The 11,706-nt window shown below is 52.9% G+C and overlaps 1 protein-coding gene across 1 annotated transcript in view; it reads left to right on the top strand.

Annotated features, from left to right (window-relative positions):
- Positions 1–2,711: 2,711 nt before the first annotated feature.
- Positions 2,712–11,706, top strand: part of MARCHF9 (membrane associated ring-CH-type finger 9) — a 54,655-nt gene continuing 45,660 nt past the window's right edge. Inside the window, exon 1 of the mRNA XM_079966845.1 lies at positions 2,712–3,486. Coding sequence (XP_079822971.1) covers positions 3,097–3,486 — 390 coding nt within the window. The 5' untranslated portion in view covers positions 2,712–3,096. The remainder of the gene's footprint in view (positions 3,487–11,706) is intronic.

Here is an 11,706-nt window from a genome sequence, read left to right as displayed (position 1 = left end):
GGACAGAAATGTAATAATAAATACATAGCAGGTATCTGTATCCCAGGTCCCTCACTGAGCTCTCCCTGGACTCAGCTCTAAATCCATGTGCCTGTGTTGAGATTTGCATTACGAGATTCAAGCTTAGCCAAAATACTTAATTAAGGCAGCGATTTTATACACACCTACTATATCTGGGAACTCAGTGGCATTGAGGACAGGGTTGTAAATACCAAATTTCTGTGATCTCAAAAATAGCAGGAAATGTTTGTTGTGGTTAAGTCCTACTCAAATGGGTGGGACATACACTGCAATCCTAAACTCCTTTACCCAAAACTATATCTGCTGAGTTCAGTGGAATATTGCCCTAGTGTGTTTAGGATTGCAACCTTAGCTGCAAATAACGTGCCTCATTGACATCTGCCCAAATGCTTTGGATAAATAAGAATGAACAATTTCAATGGGACTTAAACTAGGCATGGGATTCAGTGCAGGGGGCCTCAGTTGGGCCTAAACTACCTCGTTATTTCTATATTGGGGTCTTGATACTTAACCTTTTACAGGACTCTCCATATGTTTTGGACTGTAATTTCCCCCATCCCTGGGCGCTGGCCATGTTGGCTGCAGCTGAAGGAAGCTGCAAGCCAGCAACATCTGGACGGCAACATGTTGGCTACCCCTGGGTAAACAGAAAACAATAGAAATAGTTAGAAAATTAACCATCGGTTTAGACACACACCCAGCCCCATTTACAGCAGGCTCCATAATTCCTCCGTTTTTTAAAAGAATACATTTGGGGGGGGGGGGAGGCTGGGTATTTAATGTCAAGTGTTTGATGGCCTGTGAGAAACTAGAATTGTACATGCCTGGTGTCATCTGTAGGCGCCCAGAATTATTGAGTTAAATTGCACCCCTGATTTAAAGCAGGTTTCTCTGGATTACCGAAACCTCTACTCTAACAGAGAAGACAGCTGTCATTCGTTTTTTGTCATGTGATTGGGAGAGCAATTCAGCCTTGTAAGGGATGCTGACATTGTTTTGGGAAGGATCCTTGTCAAATTTTGAATCTGACACGCTTGCCAAACTTCATGTTTCAGCTCTAAAGCAGGTGTATTGTAATACAGGTGAGGCTGAGGACAGGATGCCATATACCTCTCTTTCGGCACCCCAACCCCCACCCCCCAAATAAAAATCTGTGTCATTATGGATATCTCAAGTCCCTTTGTTCTTAAACACCACACCCTGAGCTCCATATGCATAGTGAGGCATATATGGAGCTTTAGCAGGTGGAGGCAAATTCCTATTCTGATAGTTCAGTAGAACTGGAATTCTACACACAGGATTGGCCAAGGTGCAAACTGGGTCAGGGCGCAAATACTGCGAGTCTCCTTCCTCCTGGGGAAGGGAAAGGTACGTTGCTGGTTTCTAGTGCGGTTTTTCCGCGGATTCCAACCATCTCTCCAAACGGTCGAATTTCGAGATGTGATTTCATCAGCCAGATGGATATAGCAAGCCGGTTTTCTGAAAAACATAAAATAAAATAAAAATGTAACATGAAATAAAATGGCTTCTTTCTCTCCCCCACCCCGAAACCCCTCCCCTGCCTCTATCTAGGAATCTCTCAGATGTGTCTGGAGGGGGGGAAAGGGGAGGAGGATGTCTGCCCGGGCACTTTTCACATTTCCCGGGGACTCATTTTTCTCCCCCCTCCACGTGGTCGAGGTCGGTGGCGCAGCGGTTACGCACCAGCCCCTCGGTTGGGGGCCGCCGCCGGCCCGCCTCGGAGCCCCGGAGTCCCCTCCCCGCGCAGACATCCAGCCAGCCAGCCACCCGCTCCGCGCTCTCGCTCGCTCTCCTCCCGAAATGTTTTATTTAACATGCTGTACCGGAAGGAGAAGCCATATTCCCCAGCCTTGAGCCGCCGCCACCGTTGCCATCCGGGCTGCCGCGCGCCCCAGCCTCCGGACCTCGGGGGCGGCTGCAGGAGGCTGCGTAGGGGCCGCTGGCAACCCCGCGCGGTGGGGGGCGCCCGGGGACGAAGCCCTGTTGCATGCCGGGGGGCGGCCCTATAAAGAGCCGCGGCTTCGCCAGGGGCCGCCGCAGAACCCGATCCAGGCGAGCCAAGCTTGGGGCCGAACGCCGCCCGCCCGCCCGCCCGCCTGCCTGCGGGAGATCGGCTCGAGCGGAGCCGGGATGCAGCTTCTCCAGGCCCGCTGGCGCGGCTGCGGCTGCAGGAGGGAGCGGACATGCCCGTAGCTCTGCAGACAAAAGAGCCGCCTGCGATTGCAGCTGCCCAGCCGGCCCCCCGAGGGGAGGAGGCGGCGGCGGACAAGGGCCTGGCGGCGGCTAGACGCGCTCCACGTCCCGGAGAGTAAGAGGCGCCTCGTCCGCGCCCGGCGGCAGCAGCAGCGGAAGAGCGGAGAGGAGAAGGAGCCTTCGCGGCGCGCTGGCTGCCGGAGCCTCGGCCGCCTCCACCCACCCACCCACCCGGCCCCCGTTCCGCGCTCCTCTGCGGAGCCGCTCGCAGGCCCCGGGCGCCGGGAAAGCGTTTCTTTCGCGCTGCCAGCCATGGCCCCCGGGAATCCGGACGCGGGCTGTCCGAGAGGGGTCCGGGAGGGACCTACGGGGCGCGCCGCGTCCTAGGGGAGGCAGACCCGCCCTTTGCGCCTCCGCCTTCGCCCCAGCGCATCCCCTGCGCCTCGGGCCAGGCCCACCCGTCGTACCCCTCCTCACCCCCCCTGCCCTTATCCCAGACCCCCCCGTCCCAGGATTAACCCCCTCGCCACCCCCCTCTGGAAGGCCTTTCTTCTCCTCGCCCCCGGCTGCGCCCCTGCGTTCCTTCCCTGCGCCCCGTCACCCCGGGTACCCCGCACACACCTGTAAACGCACAGCCTTCCTTTTGCGCCCGAGATGTGGGTCCCCAGGCTGGCCCCCCGCTCGCCCCTCTGCGGCCCCCGCTGCTCCCCATTGCCGCTCCTCTCCTCCGCTTCTTCCCCGGCCCCCGATGCGGGGCAGGGACACAGCTAGGCGCCCTTGGCCCCCCTTACCCTTCTCGTCCCCCCGCCCCCCAAGAAAGCTAAACGCTGCCGCCGCCGCCGCCACCACCGGGGGAGGTAAATGATGTTCAAGTACCGGATCCGCATGTTCTTCAACGAGCTGAAGCTGCTGGTGTTGATGCGGCGGGGCCGCCCGGAGCCCGAGCCGGGAGCCGGGGGAAGCCGCGGGGCGCTGGGCGGCAGCGGCTGCGGCTGGCCCCCCTTCGCCGACTGCTCGGCCCGGCAGGACGATGAGGCCGAATACTACGGCGGCGGAGGGGCCGAGACCCGGCCGCGGAGCCTGGCCCTGGAGGAGAAGGACCCCCGACCCCAACCCCCCGGGCAACAGCCCGGCCAGCAGCCCGCGGCCGGCGGGGCGGGGGGAGCTTTGGACTCGGTGTCGCTTAGCAGCAGCTTGGATAGTGGCATGAGGACCCCGCAGTGCCGGATTTGCTTCCAGGGACCAGAGCAGGTCAGTGGGGCAGAAGTTTGGCGGGGGGGGGGCGGGCTAGTGGTGGGGGGTTGCAGCGGGCTGAGTGTGGGATGCAGCTGGATATGGGGAAGACCCTCTGCCCCTGGCACCATGGCCTAGTGGTACTGACCTGGTGGTGGAATGCCAGGGGATCTGGGTACCAGAGAGGAGGGTGAGCAAACCCAGGTGTAGCCCAGGGACCGGGAGCCTGTGGCCTGCCAGATTTTGCTGGACTTCCATCATCCCTTGAGTCCAACAGCATCAGAGAGGCCACAGGTTCCCCACCTCAGGTGTGGCCTGTATTGCTTACCTGGCCTTTAAAAACAGGGGCATGGTTTCAGATGATCTGGGCTCAAATGAAAAACATGCACACACACTTATACAAGGCCAAGATGGGCCAAGGGTGTCGGTTGGCACCTTATCAACAAAGTTCCCAAAGTGTGGACCAGGTTCTTCACTTAGGAAGTGGCTGTCAAGGCTCCAGATGATCTGGGTATGAGAGACGCTGACCCAAGGGAGGAGGATGGTCTGGCCAGTGGGTGGGCCAGACCATTGACTTGTGACTTAGCTTCCGGGATGCCAGCTGATTTGATATATAGGAGCACAGATTGGGGTTTGTGTTGCGGGGTTCATATGGAAGAGACTTAGTGATGCTACAGCAATGTTGGCCAAGTTTGTGGCATTATAGTGGTACATCGGGTTACAGATGCTTCAGGTTACAGACTCCGCTAACCCACAAATAGTACCTCAGATTAAGAACTTTGCTTCAGGATGAGAACAGAAATTGCATGGCGGCGGGATGCTCCCATTGGCTAAAGTGGTACCTCAGGTTAAGAACAGTTTCAGGTTAAGAACGGACCTCCAGAACGAATTAAGTTCTTAATCCGAGGTACCACTGTACACCCTTTTAGGAAATGTTGTACATCAGGAAGGGGGACCAGATGTTAATGGAGTCCAGCTCCCATCAGCCCCAGATTGTTGGAGTTGTAGTGCAACAACATCTGGAGGACCACAGCTTCCAGTTCTTGGGAACTGGGTATACGGGGAAACAGCATAAATGTAGAGCAGGGTTTCCCAAACTGCTATCTCCAGCTGAAGTTGGACTACAACTCCCACCATCCCCAGCTAGCAGGACCAATGGTCAAGGATGATGAGAATTGTAGTCCCAAGAACAGCTGGAGACCCAGAGTTTTGGGAAACCCTGATGTATAGGATGTGGAACCTGGGCTCGCTTGAGCTGAGACATGATCGCCTGCCTGTCCTCATGGTCATATAGGTAGCTAGCAGTCTGTGGGAGGGCGTCACCTGTAGATATGGGTTGCATTGGCATTTGGGGACTGGAGAGTGCTTTGAAACTATAAACAAGGCCTCTCCTTGCATGGACCAAAAGGTGTGTGGTGTTTGGGATGCTTGGAAAGGTTGCATTTCTCTAAGCAGGGAGGACCAGAGCTGGAAGCTTCCACCCTTAGCACACTTACCAAGGAGTAATGCCCACTGAGTATACATAGTGAGATTTGGAGTAAACATGCAGAGGATCGCAACACGAATCCCTTTTGCTTGCATGGACGTATGAATGCTCCCTGTTTTCTTATCTCCAGGAATTTCTCCTCCCTCCTCCCCCAAAACAGCTGCCTTAAGGAGTGCAGAGAGATGGTTTTCTACACTGTAAGACAAAGAAGGAGGCTTCTTCTTTGAATAGTGCAAAGGCGGAGGGGTGGCTGGGGCGGGGGGGGGGGGGGGGAGAGAGCTGTTTCAAGAAGACAAGAAGACTGTAATTAGGTGCTGGAACAGTGTATGATGGAGAATTTTGGAATTCCGGCAGACAGCAAGCGGCAGGGGTGTTTAAAAGCTGAACCTGGGAAGAAGACCACACCTCCAGGAATAGTCTGGTTGGCTCGGAGGCATGCCTCCGATTGATCTCTGTTGCCACCTCTTGCAGCAAAGAGGTGTTTTCTATTTCAGACATTTCAGCAATGGTCACACCAGCGGCCTGGGCTGAAGCTTTTGAAACGCACACAGAGGAGGAGAGCACCAGTTTGCAAAGGGGGACTGACTCTGTGTCTTTCTCTCCCTCCCCCCCCCCCCACTGTTGTGCATGAGAAACCGTACTGTAGACAATGGGAGCATCTTCCTAAGGGTCTCAATGCCCTAGTTAAGAGGAGCTAGAATGTAGGAAGTTGACATAGCTTGTAGCATTTTCTGGAGGATAAAAGGAAGGTGGCCATTGTTTACCTTTGAAATCCTTGGGGATGCTGGAAGATGTGTGAGGCAGGGCCCGATCCTTACTCCGGGCTGCTTCATCCTTCCCTCATGGGAACTCATTTAAATACAGACAGAAACTGGAGTGAAGATTAATTTTGTGTGTGTGTGGTAGAACCCGTAATTAATCATGTTCTCAGAGATCAGGCAGCCACAGTATTTAATATTGACAATTCCCCCATGCGGGTTGTCTTAAGACAAGGAAGGGTGTATTCAGAATGTGCTCGCACTGCTGCACTTGGAGAAGTTTGGTTCTGGGGAGTCTTGTCTCAAGCTCTTGATGCCAGAGCTTGCAGGTGAAAGCCTTTTTTGGCAAGGTGGGGGGGGGGGCAGGCAGAGGCAAGCAGCTTTGCGCACAGTAAGGAGAGAACAGTCATGTTGGGGGAAGTGTCATGTTTGTGAAGGGCCCTCGAGGAAAACACCATACCAATGGCAACATTGAAGGTTATACTGGGGGAAGTCGGCCACTTTTAGAAATGGTTTAAAAAGGTTGCGGAGCCCAATAGAACTGCACCTTTTCAAAAGTTAACCTGGAATGACCAGCACTCTGTTTCCATGCTTGTGATTGCTGTTATAGCTCCGAATCACTTTGAAAGAGTTGATTTATGTGCGTGTAAGACTAGTGGGACGCGGGTGGCGCTGTGGGTTAAACCACAGAGCCTAGGACGTGCCAATCAGAAGGTCGGCGGTTCGAATCCCCACGACGGGGTGAGCTCCCATTGCTCGGTCCCTGCTCCTGCCAACCTAGCAGTTCGAAAGCACATCAAAGTGCAAGTAGATAAATAGGTACCCCTCCGGCGGGAAGGTAAACAGCGTTTCCGTGCACGGCTCTGGTTCACCAGAAGCGGCTTAAGCATGCTGGCCACATGACCCGGAAGCTGTACACCGGCTCCCTCGGCCAATAAAGCAAGATGAGTGTCGCAACCCCAGAGTCGACCACAACTGGACCTAACGGTCAGGGGTCCTTTTACCTTTAAGACTAGATGAGGCCATTGGTTCTTCTCCACCCAGTACTGTCTCCTCAGACTGGCGGTGGCTGCCCACGATCTCAGGTAGGAGTCTTACCTGTCCCTTGCTCCCTGATCATTTTCAGTGGCGATGACCTGGAGCAAAGTTTGTGCTCATCCACTTAGTATAAAAGGTAAAGGTACCCCTGCCCGTACGGGCCAGTCTTGCCAGACTCTAGGGTTGTGCGCTCATCTCACTCTATAGGCCGGGAGCCAGCGCTGTCCGTAGACACTTCCAGGTCACGTGGCCAGCGTGACAAGCTGCATCTGGCGAGCCAGCGCAGCACACGGAACGCCGTTTACCTTCCCGCTGGTAAGCGGTCCCTATTTATCTACCTGCACCCGAAGGTGCTTTCGAACTGCTAGGTTGGCAGGCGCTGGGACCGAACGACGGGAGCGCACCCCGCCTCGGGGATTCGAACCGCCGACCATGCGATCGGCAAGTCCTAGGCGCTGAGGTTTTACCCACAGCGCCACCTGCATCCCTATCCACTTAGTATAGCCCCCTCAAAAATAGGAAAGTTGAAGTGTGCCAAGGAGTTTCTCATCTGTGTTAAGTGGCGTGTGTGTGTGTGTGTACAAGAGAGGAAGATGAAGCCCCGTAGGCGAAGAGTTTGGTAGTGTGAGCTGAGAGAGGCAGCTGAACCTTCCGTGGATGGGTTGTTTATAATTCTCAGCTGAGATGAAGGCACAGGGATAAGTTGGGAGTGTCGGTAGCCCATGCAGAAAATCCATTTTCAGATCCCCCATCTTGCATACCTTTGAAGAAAGGAATCTGTTGTGCAAAGGATGGACACTTTGTTTGCTTCCATCATTATACTGAATGATTGTGAACGAAGGAAACCCAGGTGGCTGTGCTGGTGTGTGTGTGTGTGTCCGGTGTGGTTGGTTTTATGTTTCTGTGGCTATGCACACGTCTGTTCTAATTTGAAGGGCAGGAATAATAATTATACATTTCCCTTTGTCTGTACATTCAGATTTGGAAAATACTTGAAGATTTCCACATCTGTGTATGCGCTTGTGAAGAAGCTCCTGTGTTTATCTGTGCTCACTTCCTGCATTGGTAGCTCTGTGTGTGTAGTTGAATTCCCATTTCCAAATATATATGTGTGTGCATATTTCACACATAGTGCATTTGTAAAGAAACGGGCCTGATTTCGGGGTGGAAGAAGAGTCTAGATGTGGAGATTTTCTATGAGTATATGCACATATACAGTCAATTGGCTTTTGTTCTGTATCCATATAATCACACCTCCATGTGGCCATTTATTATCATGAATGTGCACTTATTGTAAATGATGTGAGTTCCGTTTTCTTTTGCTCTTGGCCTGCCATGACCTGGATGATGTCTCTGCGGCTTAATTTGAGCCAGGATTCGCTGGCATTTAGCCCCTGGGACCTGTTAGTAATGCCAAGTCTCAGCCCTTTCAAAGTAATGAAATAATACATGGTCAGCTGAAGACATTTGGGTGACTGTAGACAAGAACCAAGTGGCACCCCGCCCTCCAACAATTAACTTGAACCCAGTTAGCACGTTTGTGCAGTCCCCTTTGTTTCAGTGGAGCTTGTGCAGGAGAACTTCCCTGTTAATAATAATAATAATAATAATAATAATAATAATTTATTATTTATACCCCGCCCATCTGGCTGGGCCTCCCCAGCCACTCTGGGCGGCTTCCATAGAAAGCAAAAATACAATAAAATATCACACGTTAAAAACTTCCCTGAACAGGACTGCCTTAAGATGTCTTCTGAATGTCAGGTAGTTGTTTATCGCTTTGACATCTGCTGGAAGGGCGTCCCACAAGGCGGGCGCCACTACCGAGAAGGCCCTCTGCCTGGTTCCCTGTAGCTTTACTTCTTGCAATGAGGGAACTGCCAGAAGGCCCTCGGCGCTGGACCTCAGCGTCCGGGCAGAACGATGGGGGTGGAGACGCTCCTTCAGGTATACTGGACCGAGGCCGTTTAGGTTCAACACTGTTGGCTCGTGACACACTAGCATCTGCTCTGCCTCCCTTACAGCCTTATCCTGTGTCTCTTTTTACTCTCTAGTAAGCCCCACTGTATTCAGTTGGGTTCCCACCCCAGTAAGCATGCATAGCATGACAGGCTTTGGACTTGACAATTGTTACTATTGGGGGCTTTCATGCCATTGCGAAAAAGCAGGTGTGGGAGCCTCCAGTTTGGCTTTTCTCCTCCGCACAAGCCCTGTACCAGCTCTTTATTTTAAGTGCACCATCCATGCCAGGGCTAACTCATGTGAGATCTAAAGGTAAAGGGACCCCTGACCGTTAGGTCCAGTCGTGACCGACTCTGGGGTTGCGACGCTCATCTCGCTTTACTGGCCAAGGGAGCTGGCGTACAGCTTCCGGGTCATGTGGCCAGCATGACTAAGCCGCTTCTGGCAAACCAGAGCAGCGCACGGAAATGCCGTTTACCTTCCCGCCGGAGCGGTACCTATTTATCTACTTGCACTTTGACGTGCTTTCGAACTGCTAGGTTGGTTTGGCCCTTAATGGCATTCAGTCTACCTCTCTATGCCTTAGGGTGGTGGCTACTGGGGCCGTGTCACATACTGCAGGGGTCAGCAAACTTTTTCAGCATGGGGCCAGTCCACTGTCCCTCAGACCTTGTGGGGGCCGGACTATATCTTGGAAGGGAAAAAAATGGACGAATTCCTATGCCCCACAAATAACCCAGAGATGCATTTTAAATAAAAGGACACATTCTACTCATGTAAAAATACGCTGATTCCCAGACCGTCCGTGGAGCGGATTTAGAAGGCGATTGGGCCAGATCCGGCCCCCGGGCCTTAGTTTGTCTACCCATGGCATATTGCATTGTTTAGATGTATGTTTGTGTACGAATGCATGCAGCTGCAGCAAGCAGGTGTTTTGCAAACATGTATATTGTGGAGGCGGGACGCAGGTGGCGCTGTGGGTTAAAGCCTCAGCGCCTAGGACTTGCCGATCGAAAGGTCGGCGGTTCGAATCCCTGCGGCGGGGTGCGCTCCCGCTGCTCGGTCCCAGCGCCTGCCAACCTAGCAGTTCGAAAGCACCTCCGGGTGCAAGTAGATAAATAGGGACCGCTTACCAGCGGGAAGGTAAACGGCGTTTCCGTGTGATGCTCTGGCTTGCCAGAGCAGCGATGTCACGCTGGCCACGTGACCCGGAAGTGTCTCCGGACAGCGCTGGCCCCTGGCCTCTTAAGTGAGATGGGCGCACAACCCCAGAGTCTGGCAAGACTGGCCCGTACGGGCAGGGGTACCTTTACCTTTACCTTATATTGTGGAGGCTTGCTAGTCGGACCTGTGATGGGCTGCAGGCTCCCTGCTGAGTGCACACTCAGTAACCGACCTAGGTTTCCCTCTGCATAATGTATGAAAAAGCACTCCGCTTAACAATGAGGATAAATTAATGGTTGAAAGGCCTGCCCTGAACTACCGAATTGACTGTGATTGGCTCAGGACAGCAGCCTGAAATAGGAAAGGGTTGCTGGCTTCATGGGAGGGCTAGAAGGAGAGCATGTATTCTGAACAGCAAGTGGCAGGATTGTGGGGAAATTAATTGGAACTTGATGCTTACGAATGAACAAATGAATATTCCTTGCTGCAAAGTTCAGAGGATATAGCCTGGGAAGGCTGGGACCTTAGCTAGCTGGGATAACCTGCAAAACAAAGTGCTTAAGTTTTGTATAAAGGACCCCTGACAGTTAAGTCCAGTCGCGAACAACTCTGGGGTTGAGGCGCTCATCTCGCTTTACTGGCCGAGGGAGCCGACGTTTGTCCGCAGACAGTTTTTCTGGGTCATGTGGCCAGCATGACTAAGCCGCTTCAGAGCAACGGCGTTTACCTTACCGCCGGAGTGGTACCTATTTATCTACTTGCACTTCAGACTGCTAGGTTGGCAGGAGCTGGGACCGAGCAATGGGAGCTCACCCTGTCGCGGGGATTTGAACCGCCAATCTTCCAATCAGCAAGCCCTAGGCTCAGTGGTTTAGACCACAGCGGCACCCACGTCCTTCAGTTTTGTATAGCATCTGATTATTTAGGAATATTATGAATGAATTAGGGACTGTTTAGCAACTGCCGCCTGGGGCTGATAGGATCTGGAATCCAACAAGATCTGGAGTCCACAGGCTCTCCATTCCTGTCCTAAGGCTCGGATTAGGAATCTTCGGGGTTTTCACAACTACCCCACATAGCAAGCCACTCTCAGTCTGCAGGTAAGAGGGTTCTCTGGATAATGAAATACCGTATTTTTCAATCTATAAGACGCACCTTTCCCCTCCCAAAAAGTAAGGGGGGGTGTGTGTGCATCTTATGGAGCAAATGCAGGCTGCGCAGCAATCCCTCTTGCTGTTCTAGCTTCAGGGATAGCCGCACAAAGCCTCTTCAACAACATTTGATTCAGAATATCTTGTTTTCCTCCTCTAAAAACTGGGTGCCTCTTATGGTCGGGTGCGTCTTTTGGAGCGAAAAATACAGTAGTTCTGTGCCGTGGTGTGACCTGCCTACTCTCACTTGCCATTGGTTCTTTCACCTGAAAGGACTATAAAATGTTCTGGGTCAGGCAGGCCTTAGTGACAGTAGTTTCCACTGTGCCTATCCAGTTGCAAGATCTAATGTCTGCCACCTTAGAATCATTTAATCATAGAGCAGGAAGGGACCAGAAGGGTCATCTAGGTCAGCTCCCTGCAATGCAGGAATCTTTTGACCAAAGTGGGGCTCAGACCCACAACACTGTGATTAAGAATCTCATGCTCAACCGACTGAGCAGCTCTGAGCTATTTGACATTATCCTGCAGTAGTTAAGGTCGGAATGATTTGAACCCATGTCTCCCAGCCTGGCATTGGGAAGTGTTGTTTTCTTCAGGCCCCTCACTTTGAGTCGGAAGAGTTTCGGAGAAGAGCGACAAGAACGATTAGAGCAACAAACAATTTCCCTCGTGAGGA

This window comes from Podarcis cretensis, assembly GCF_951804945.1.
Source record: "Podarcis cretensis genome assembly, chromosome: 2".
Classification (NCBI taxonomy): Eukaryota; Metazoa; Chordata; class Lepidosauria; order Squamata; family Lacertidae; genus Podarcis; species Podarcis cretensis.
Note: the sequence above shows the minus strand (reverse complement) of the source record. Positions and strands in the feature narration are given on the sequence as shown.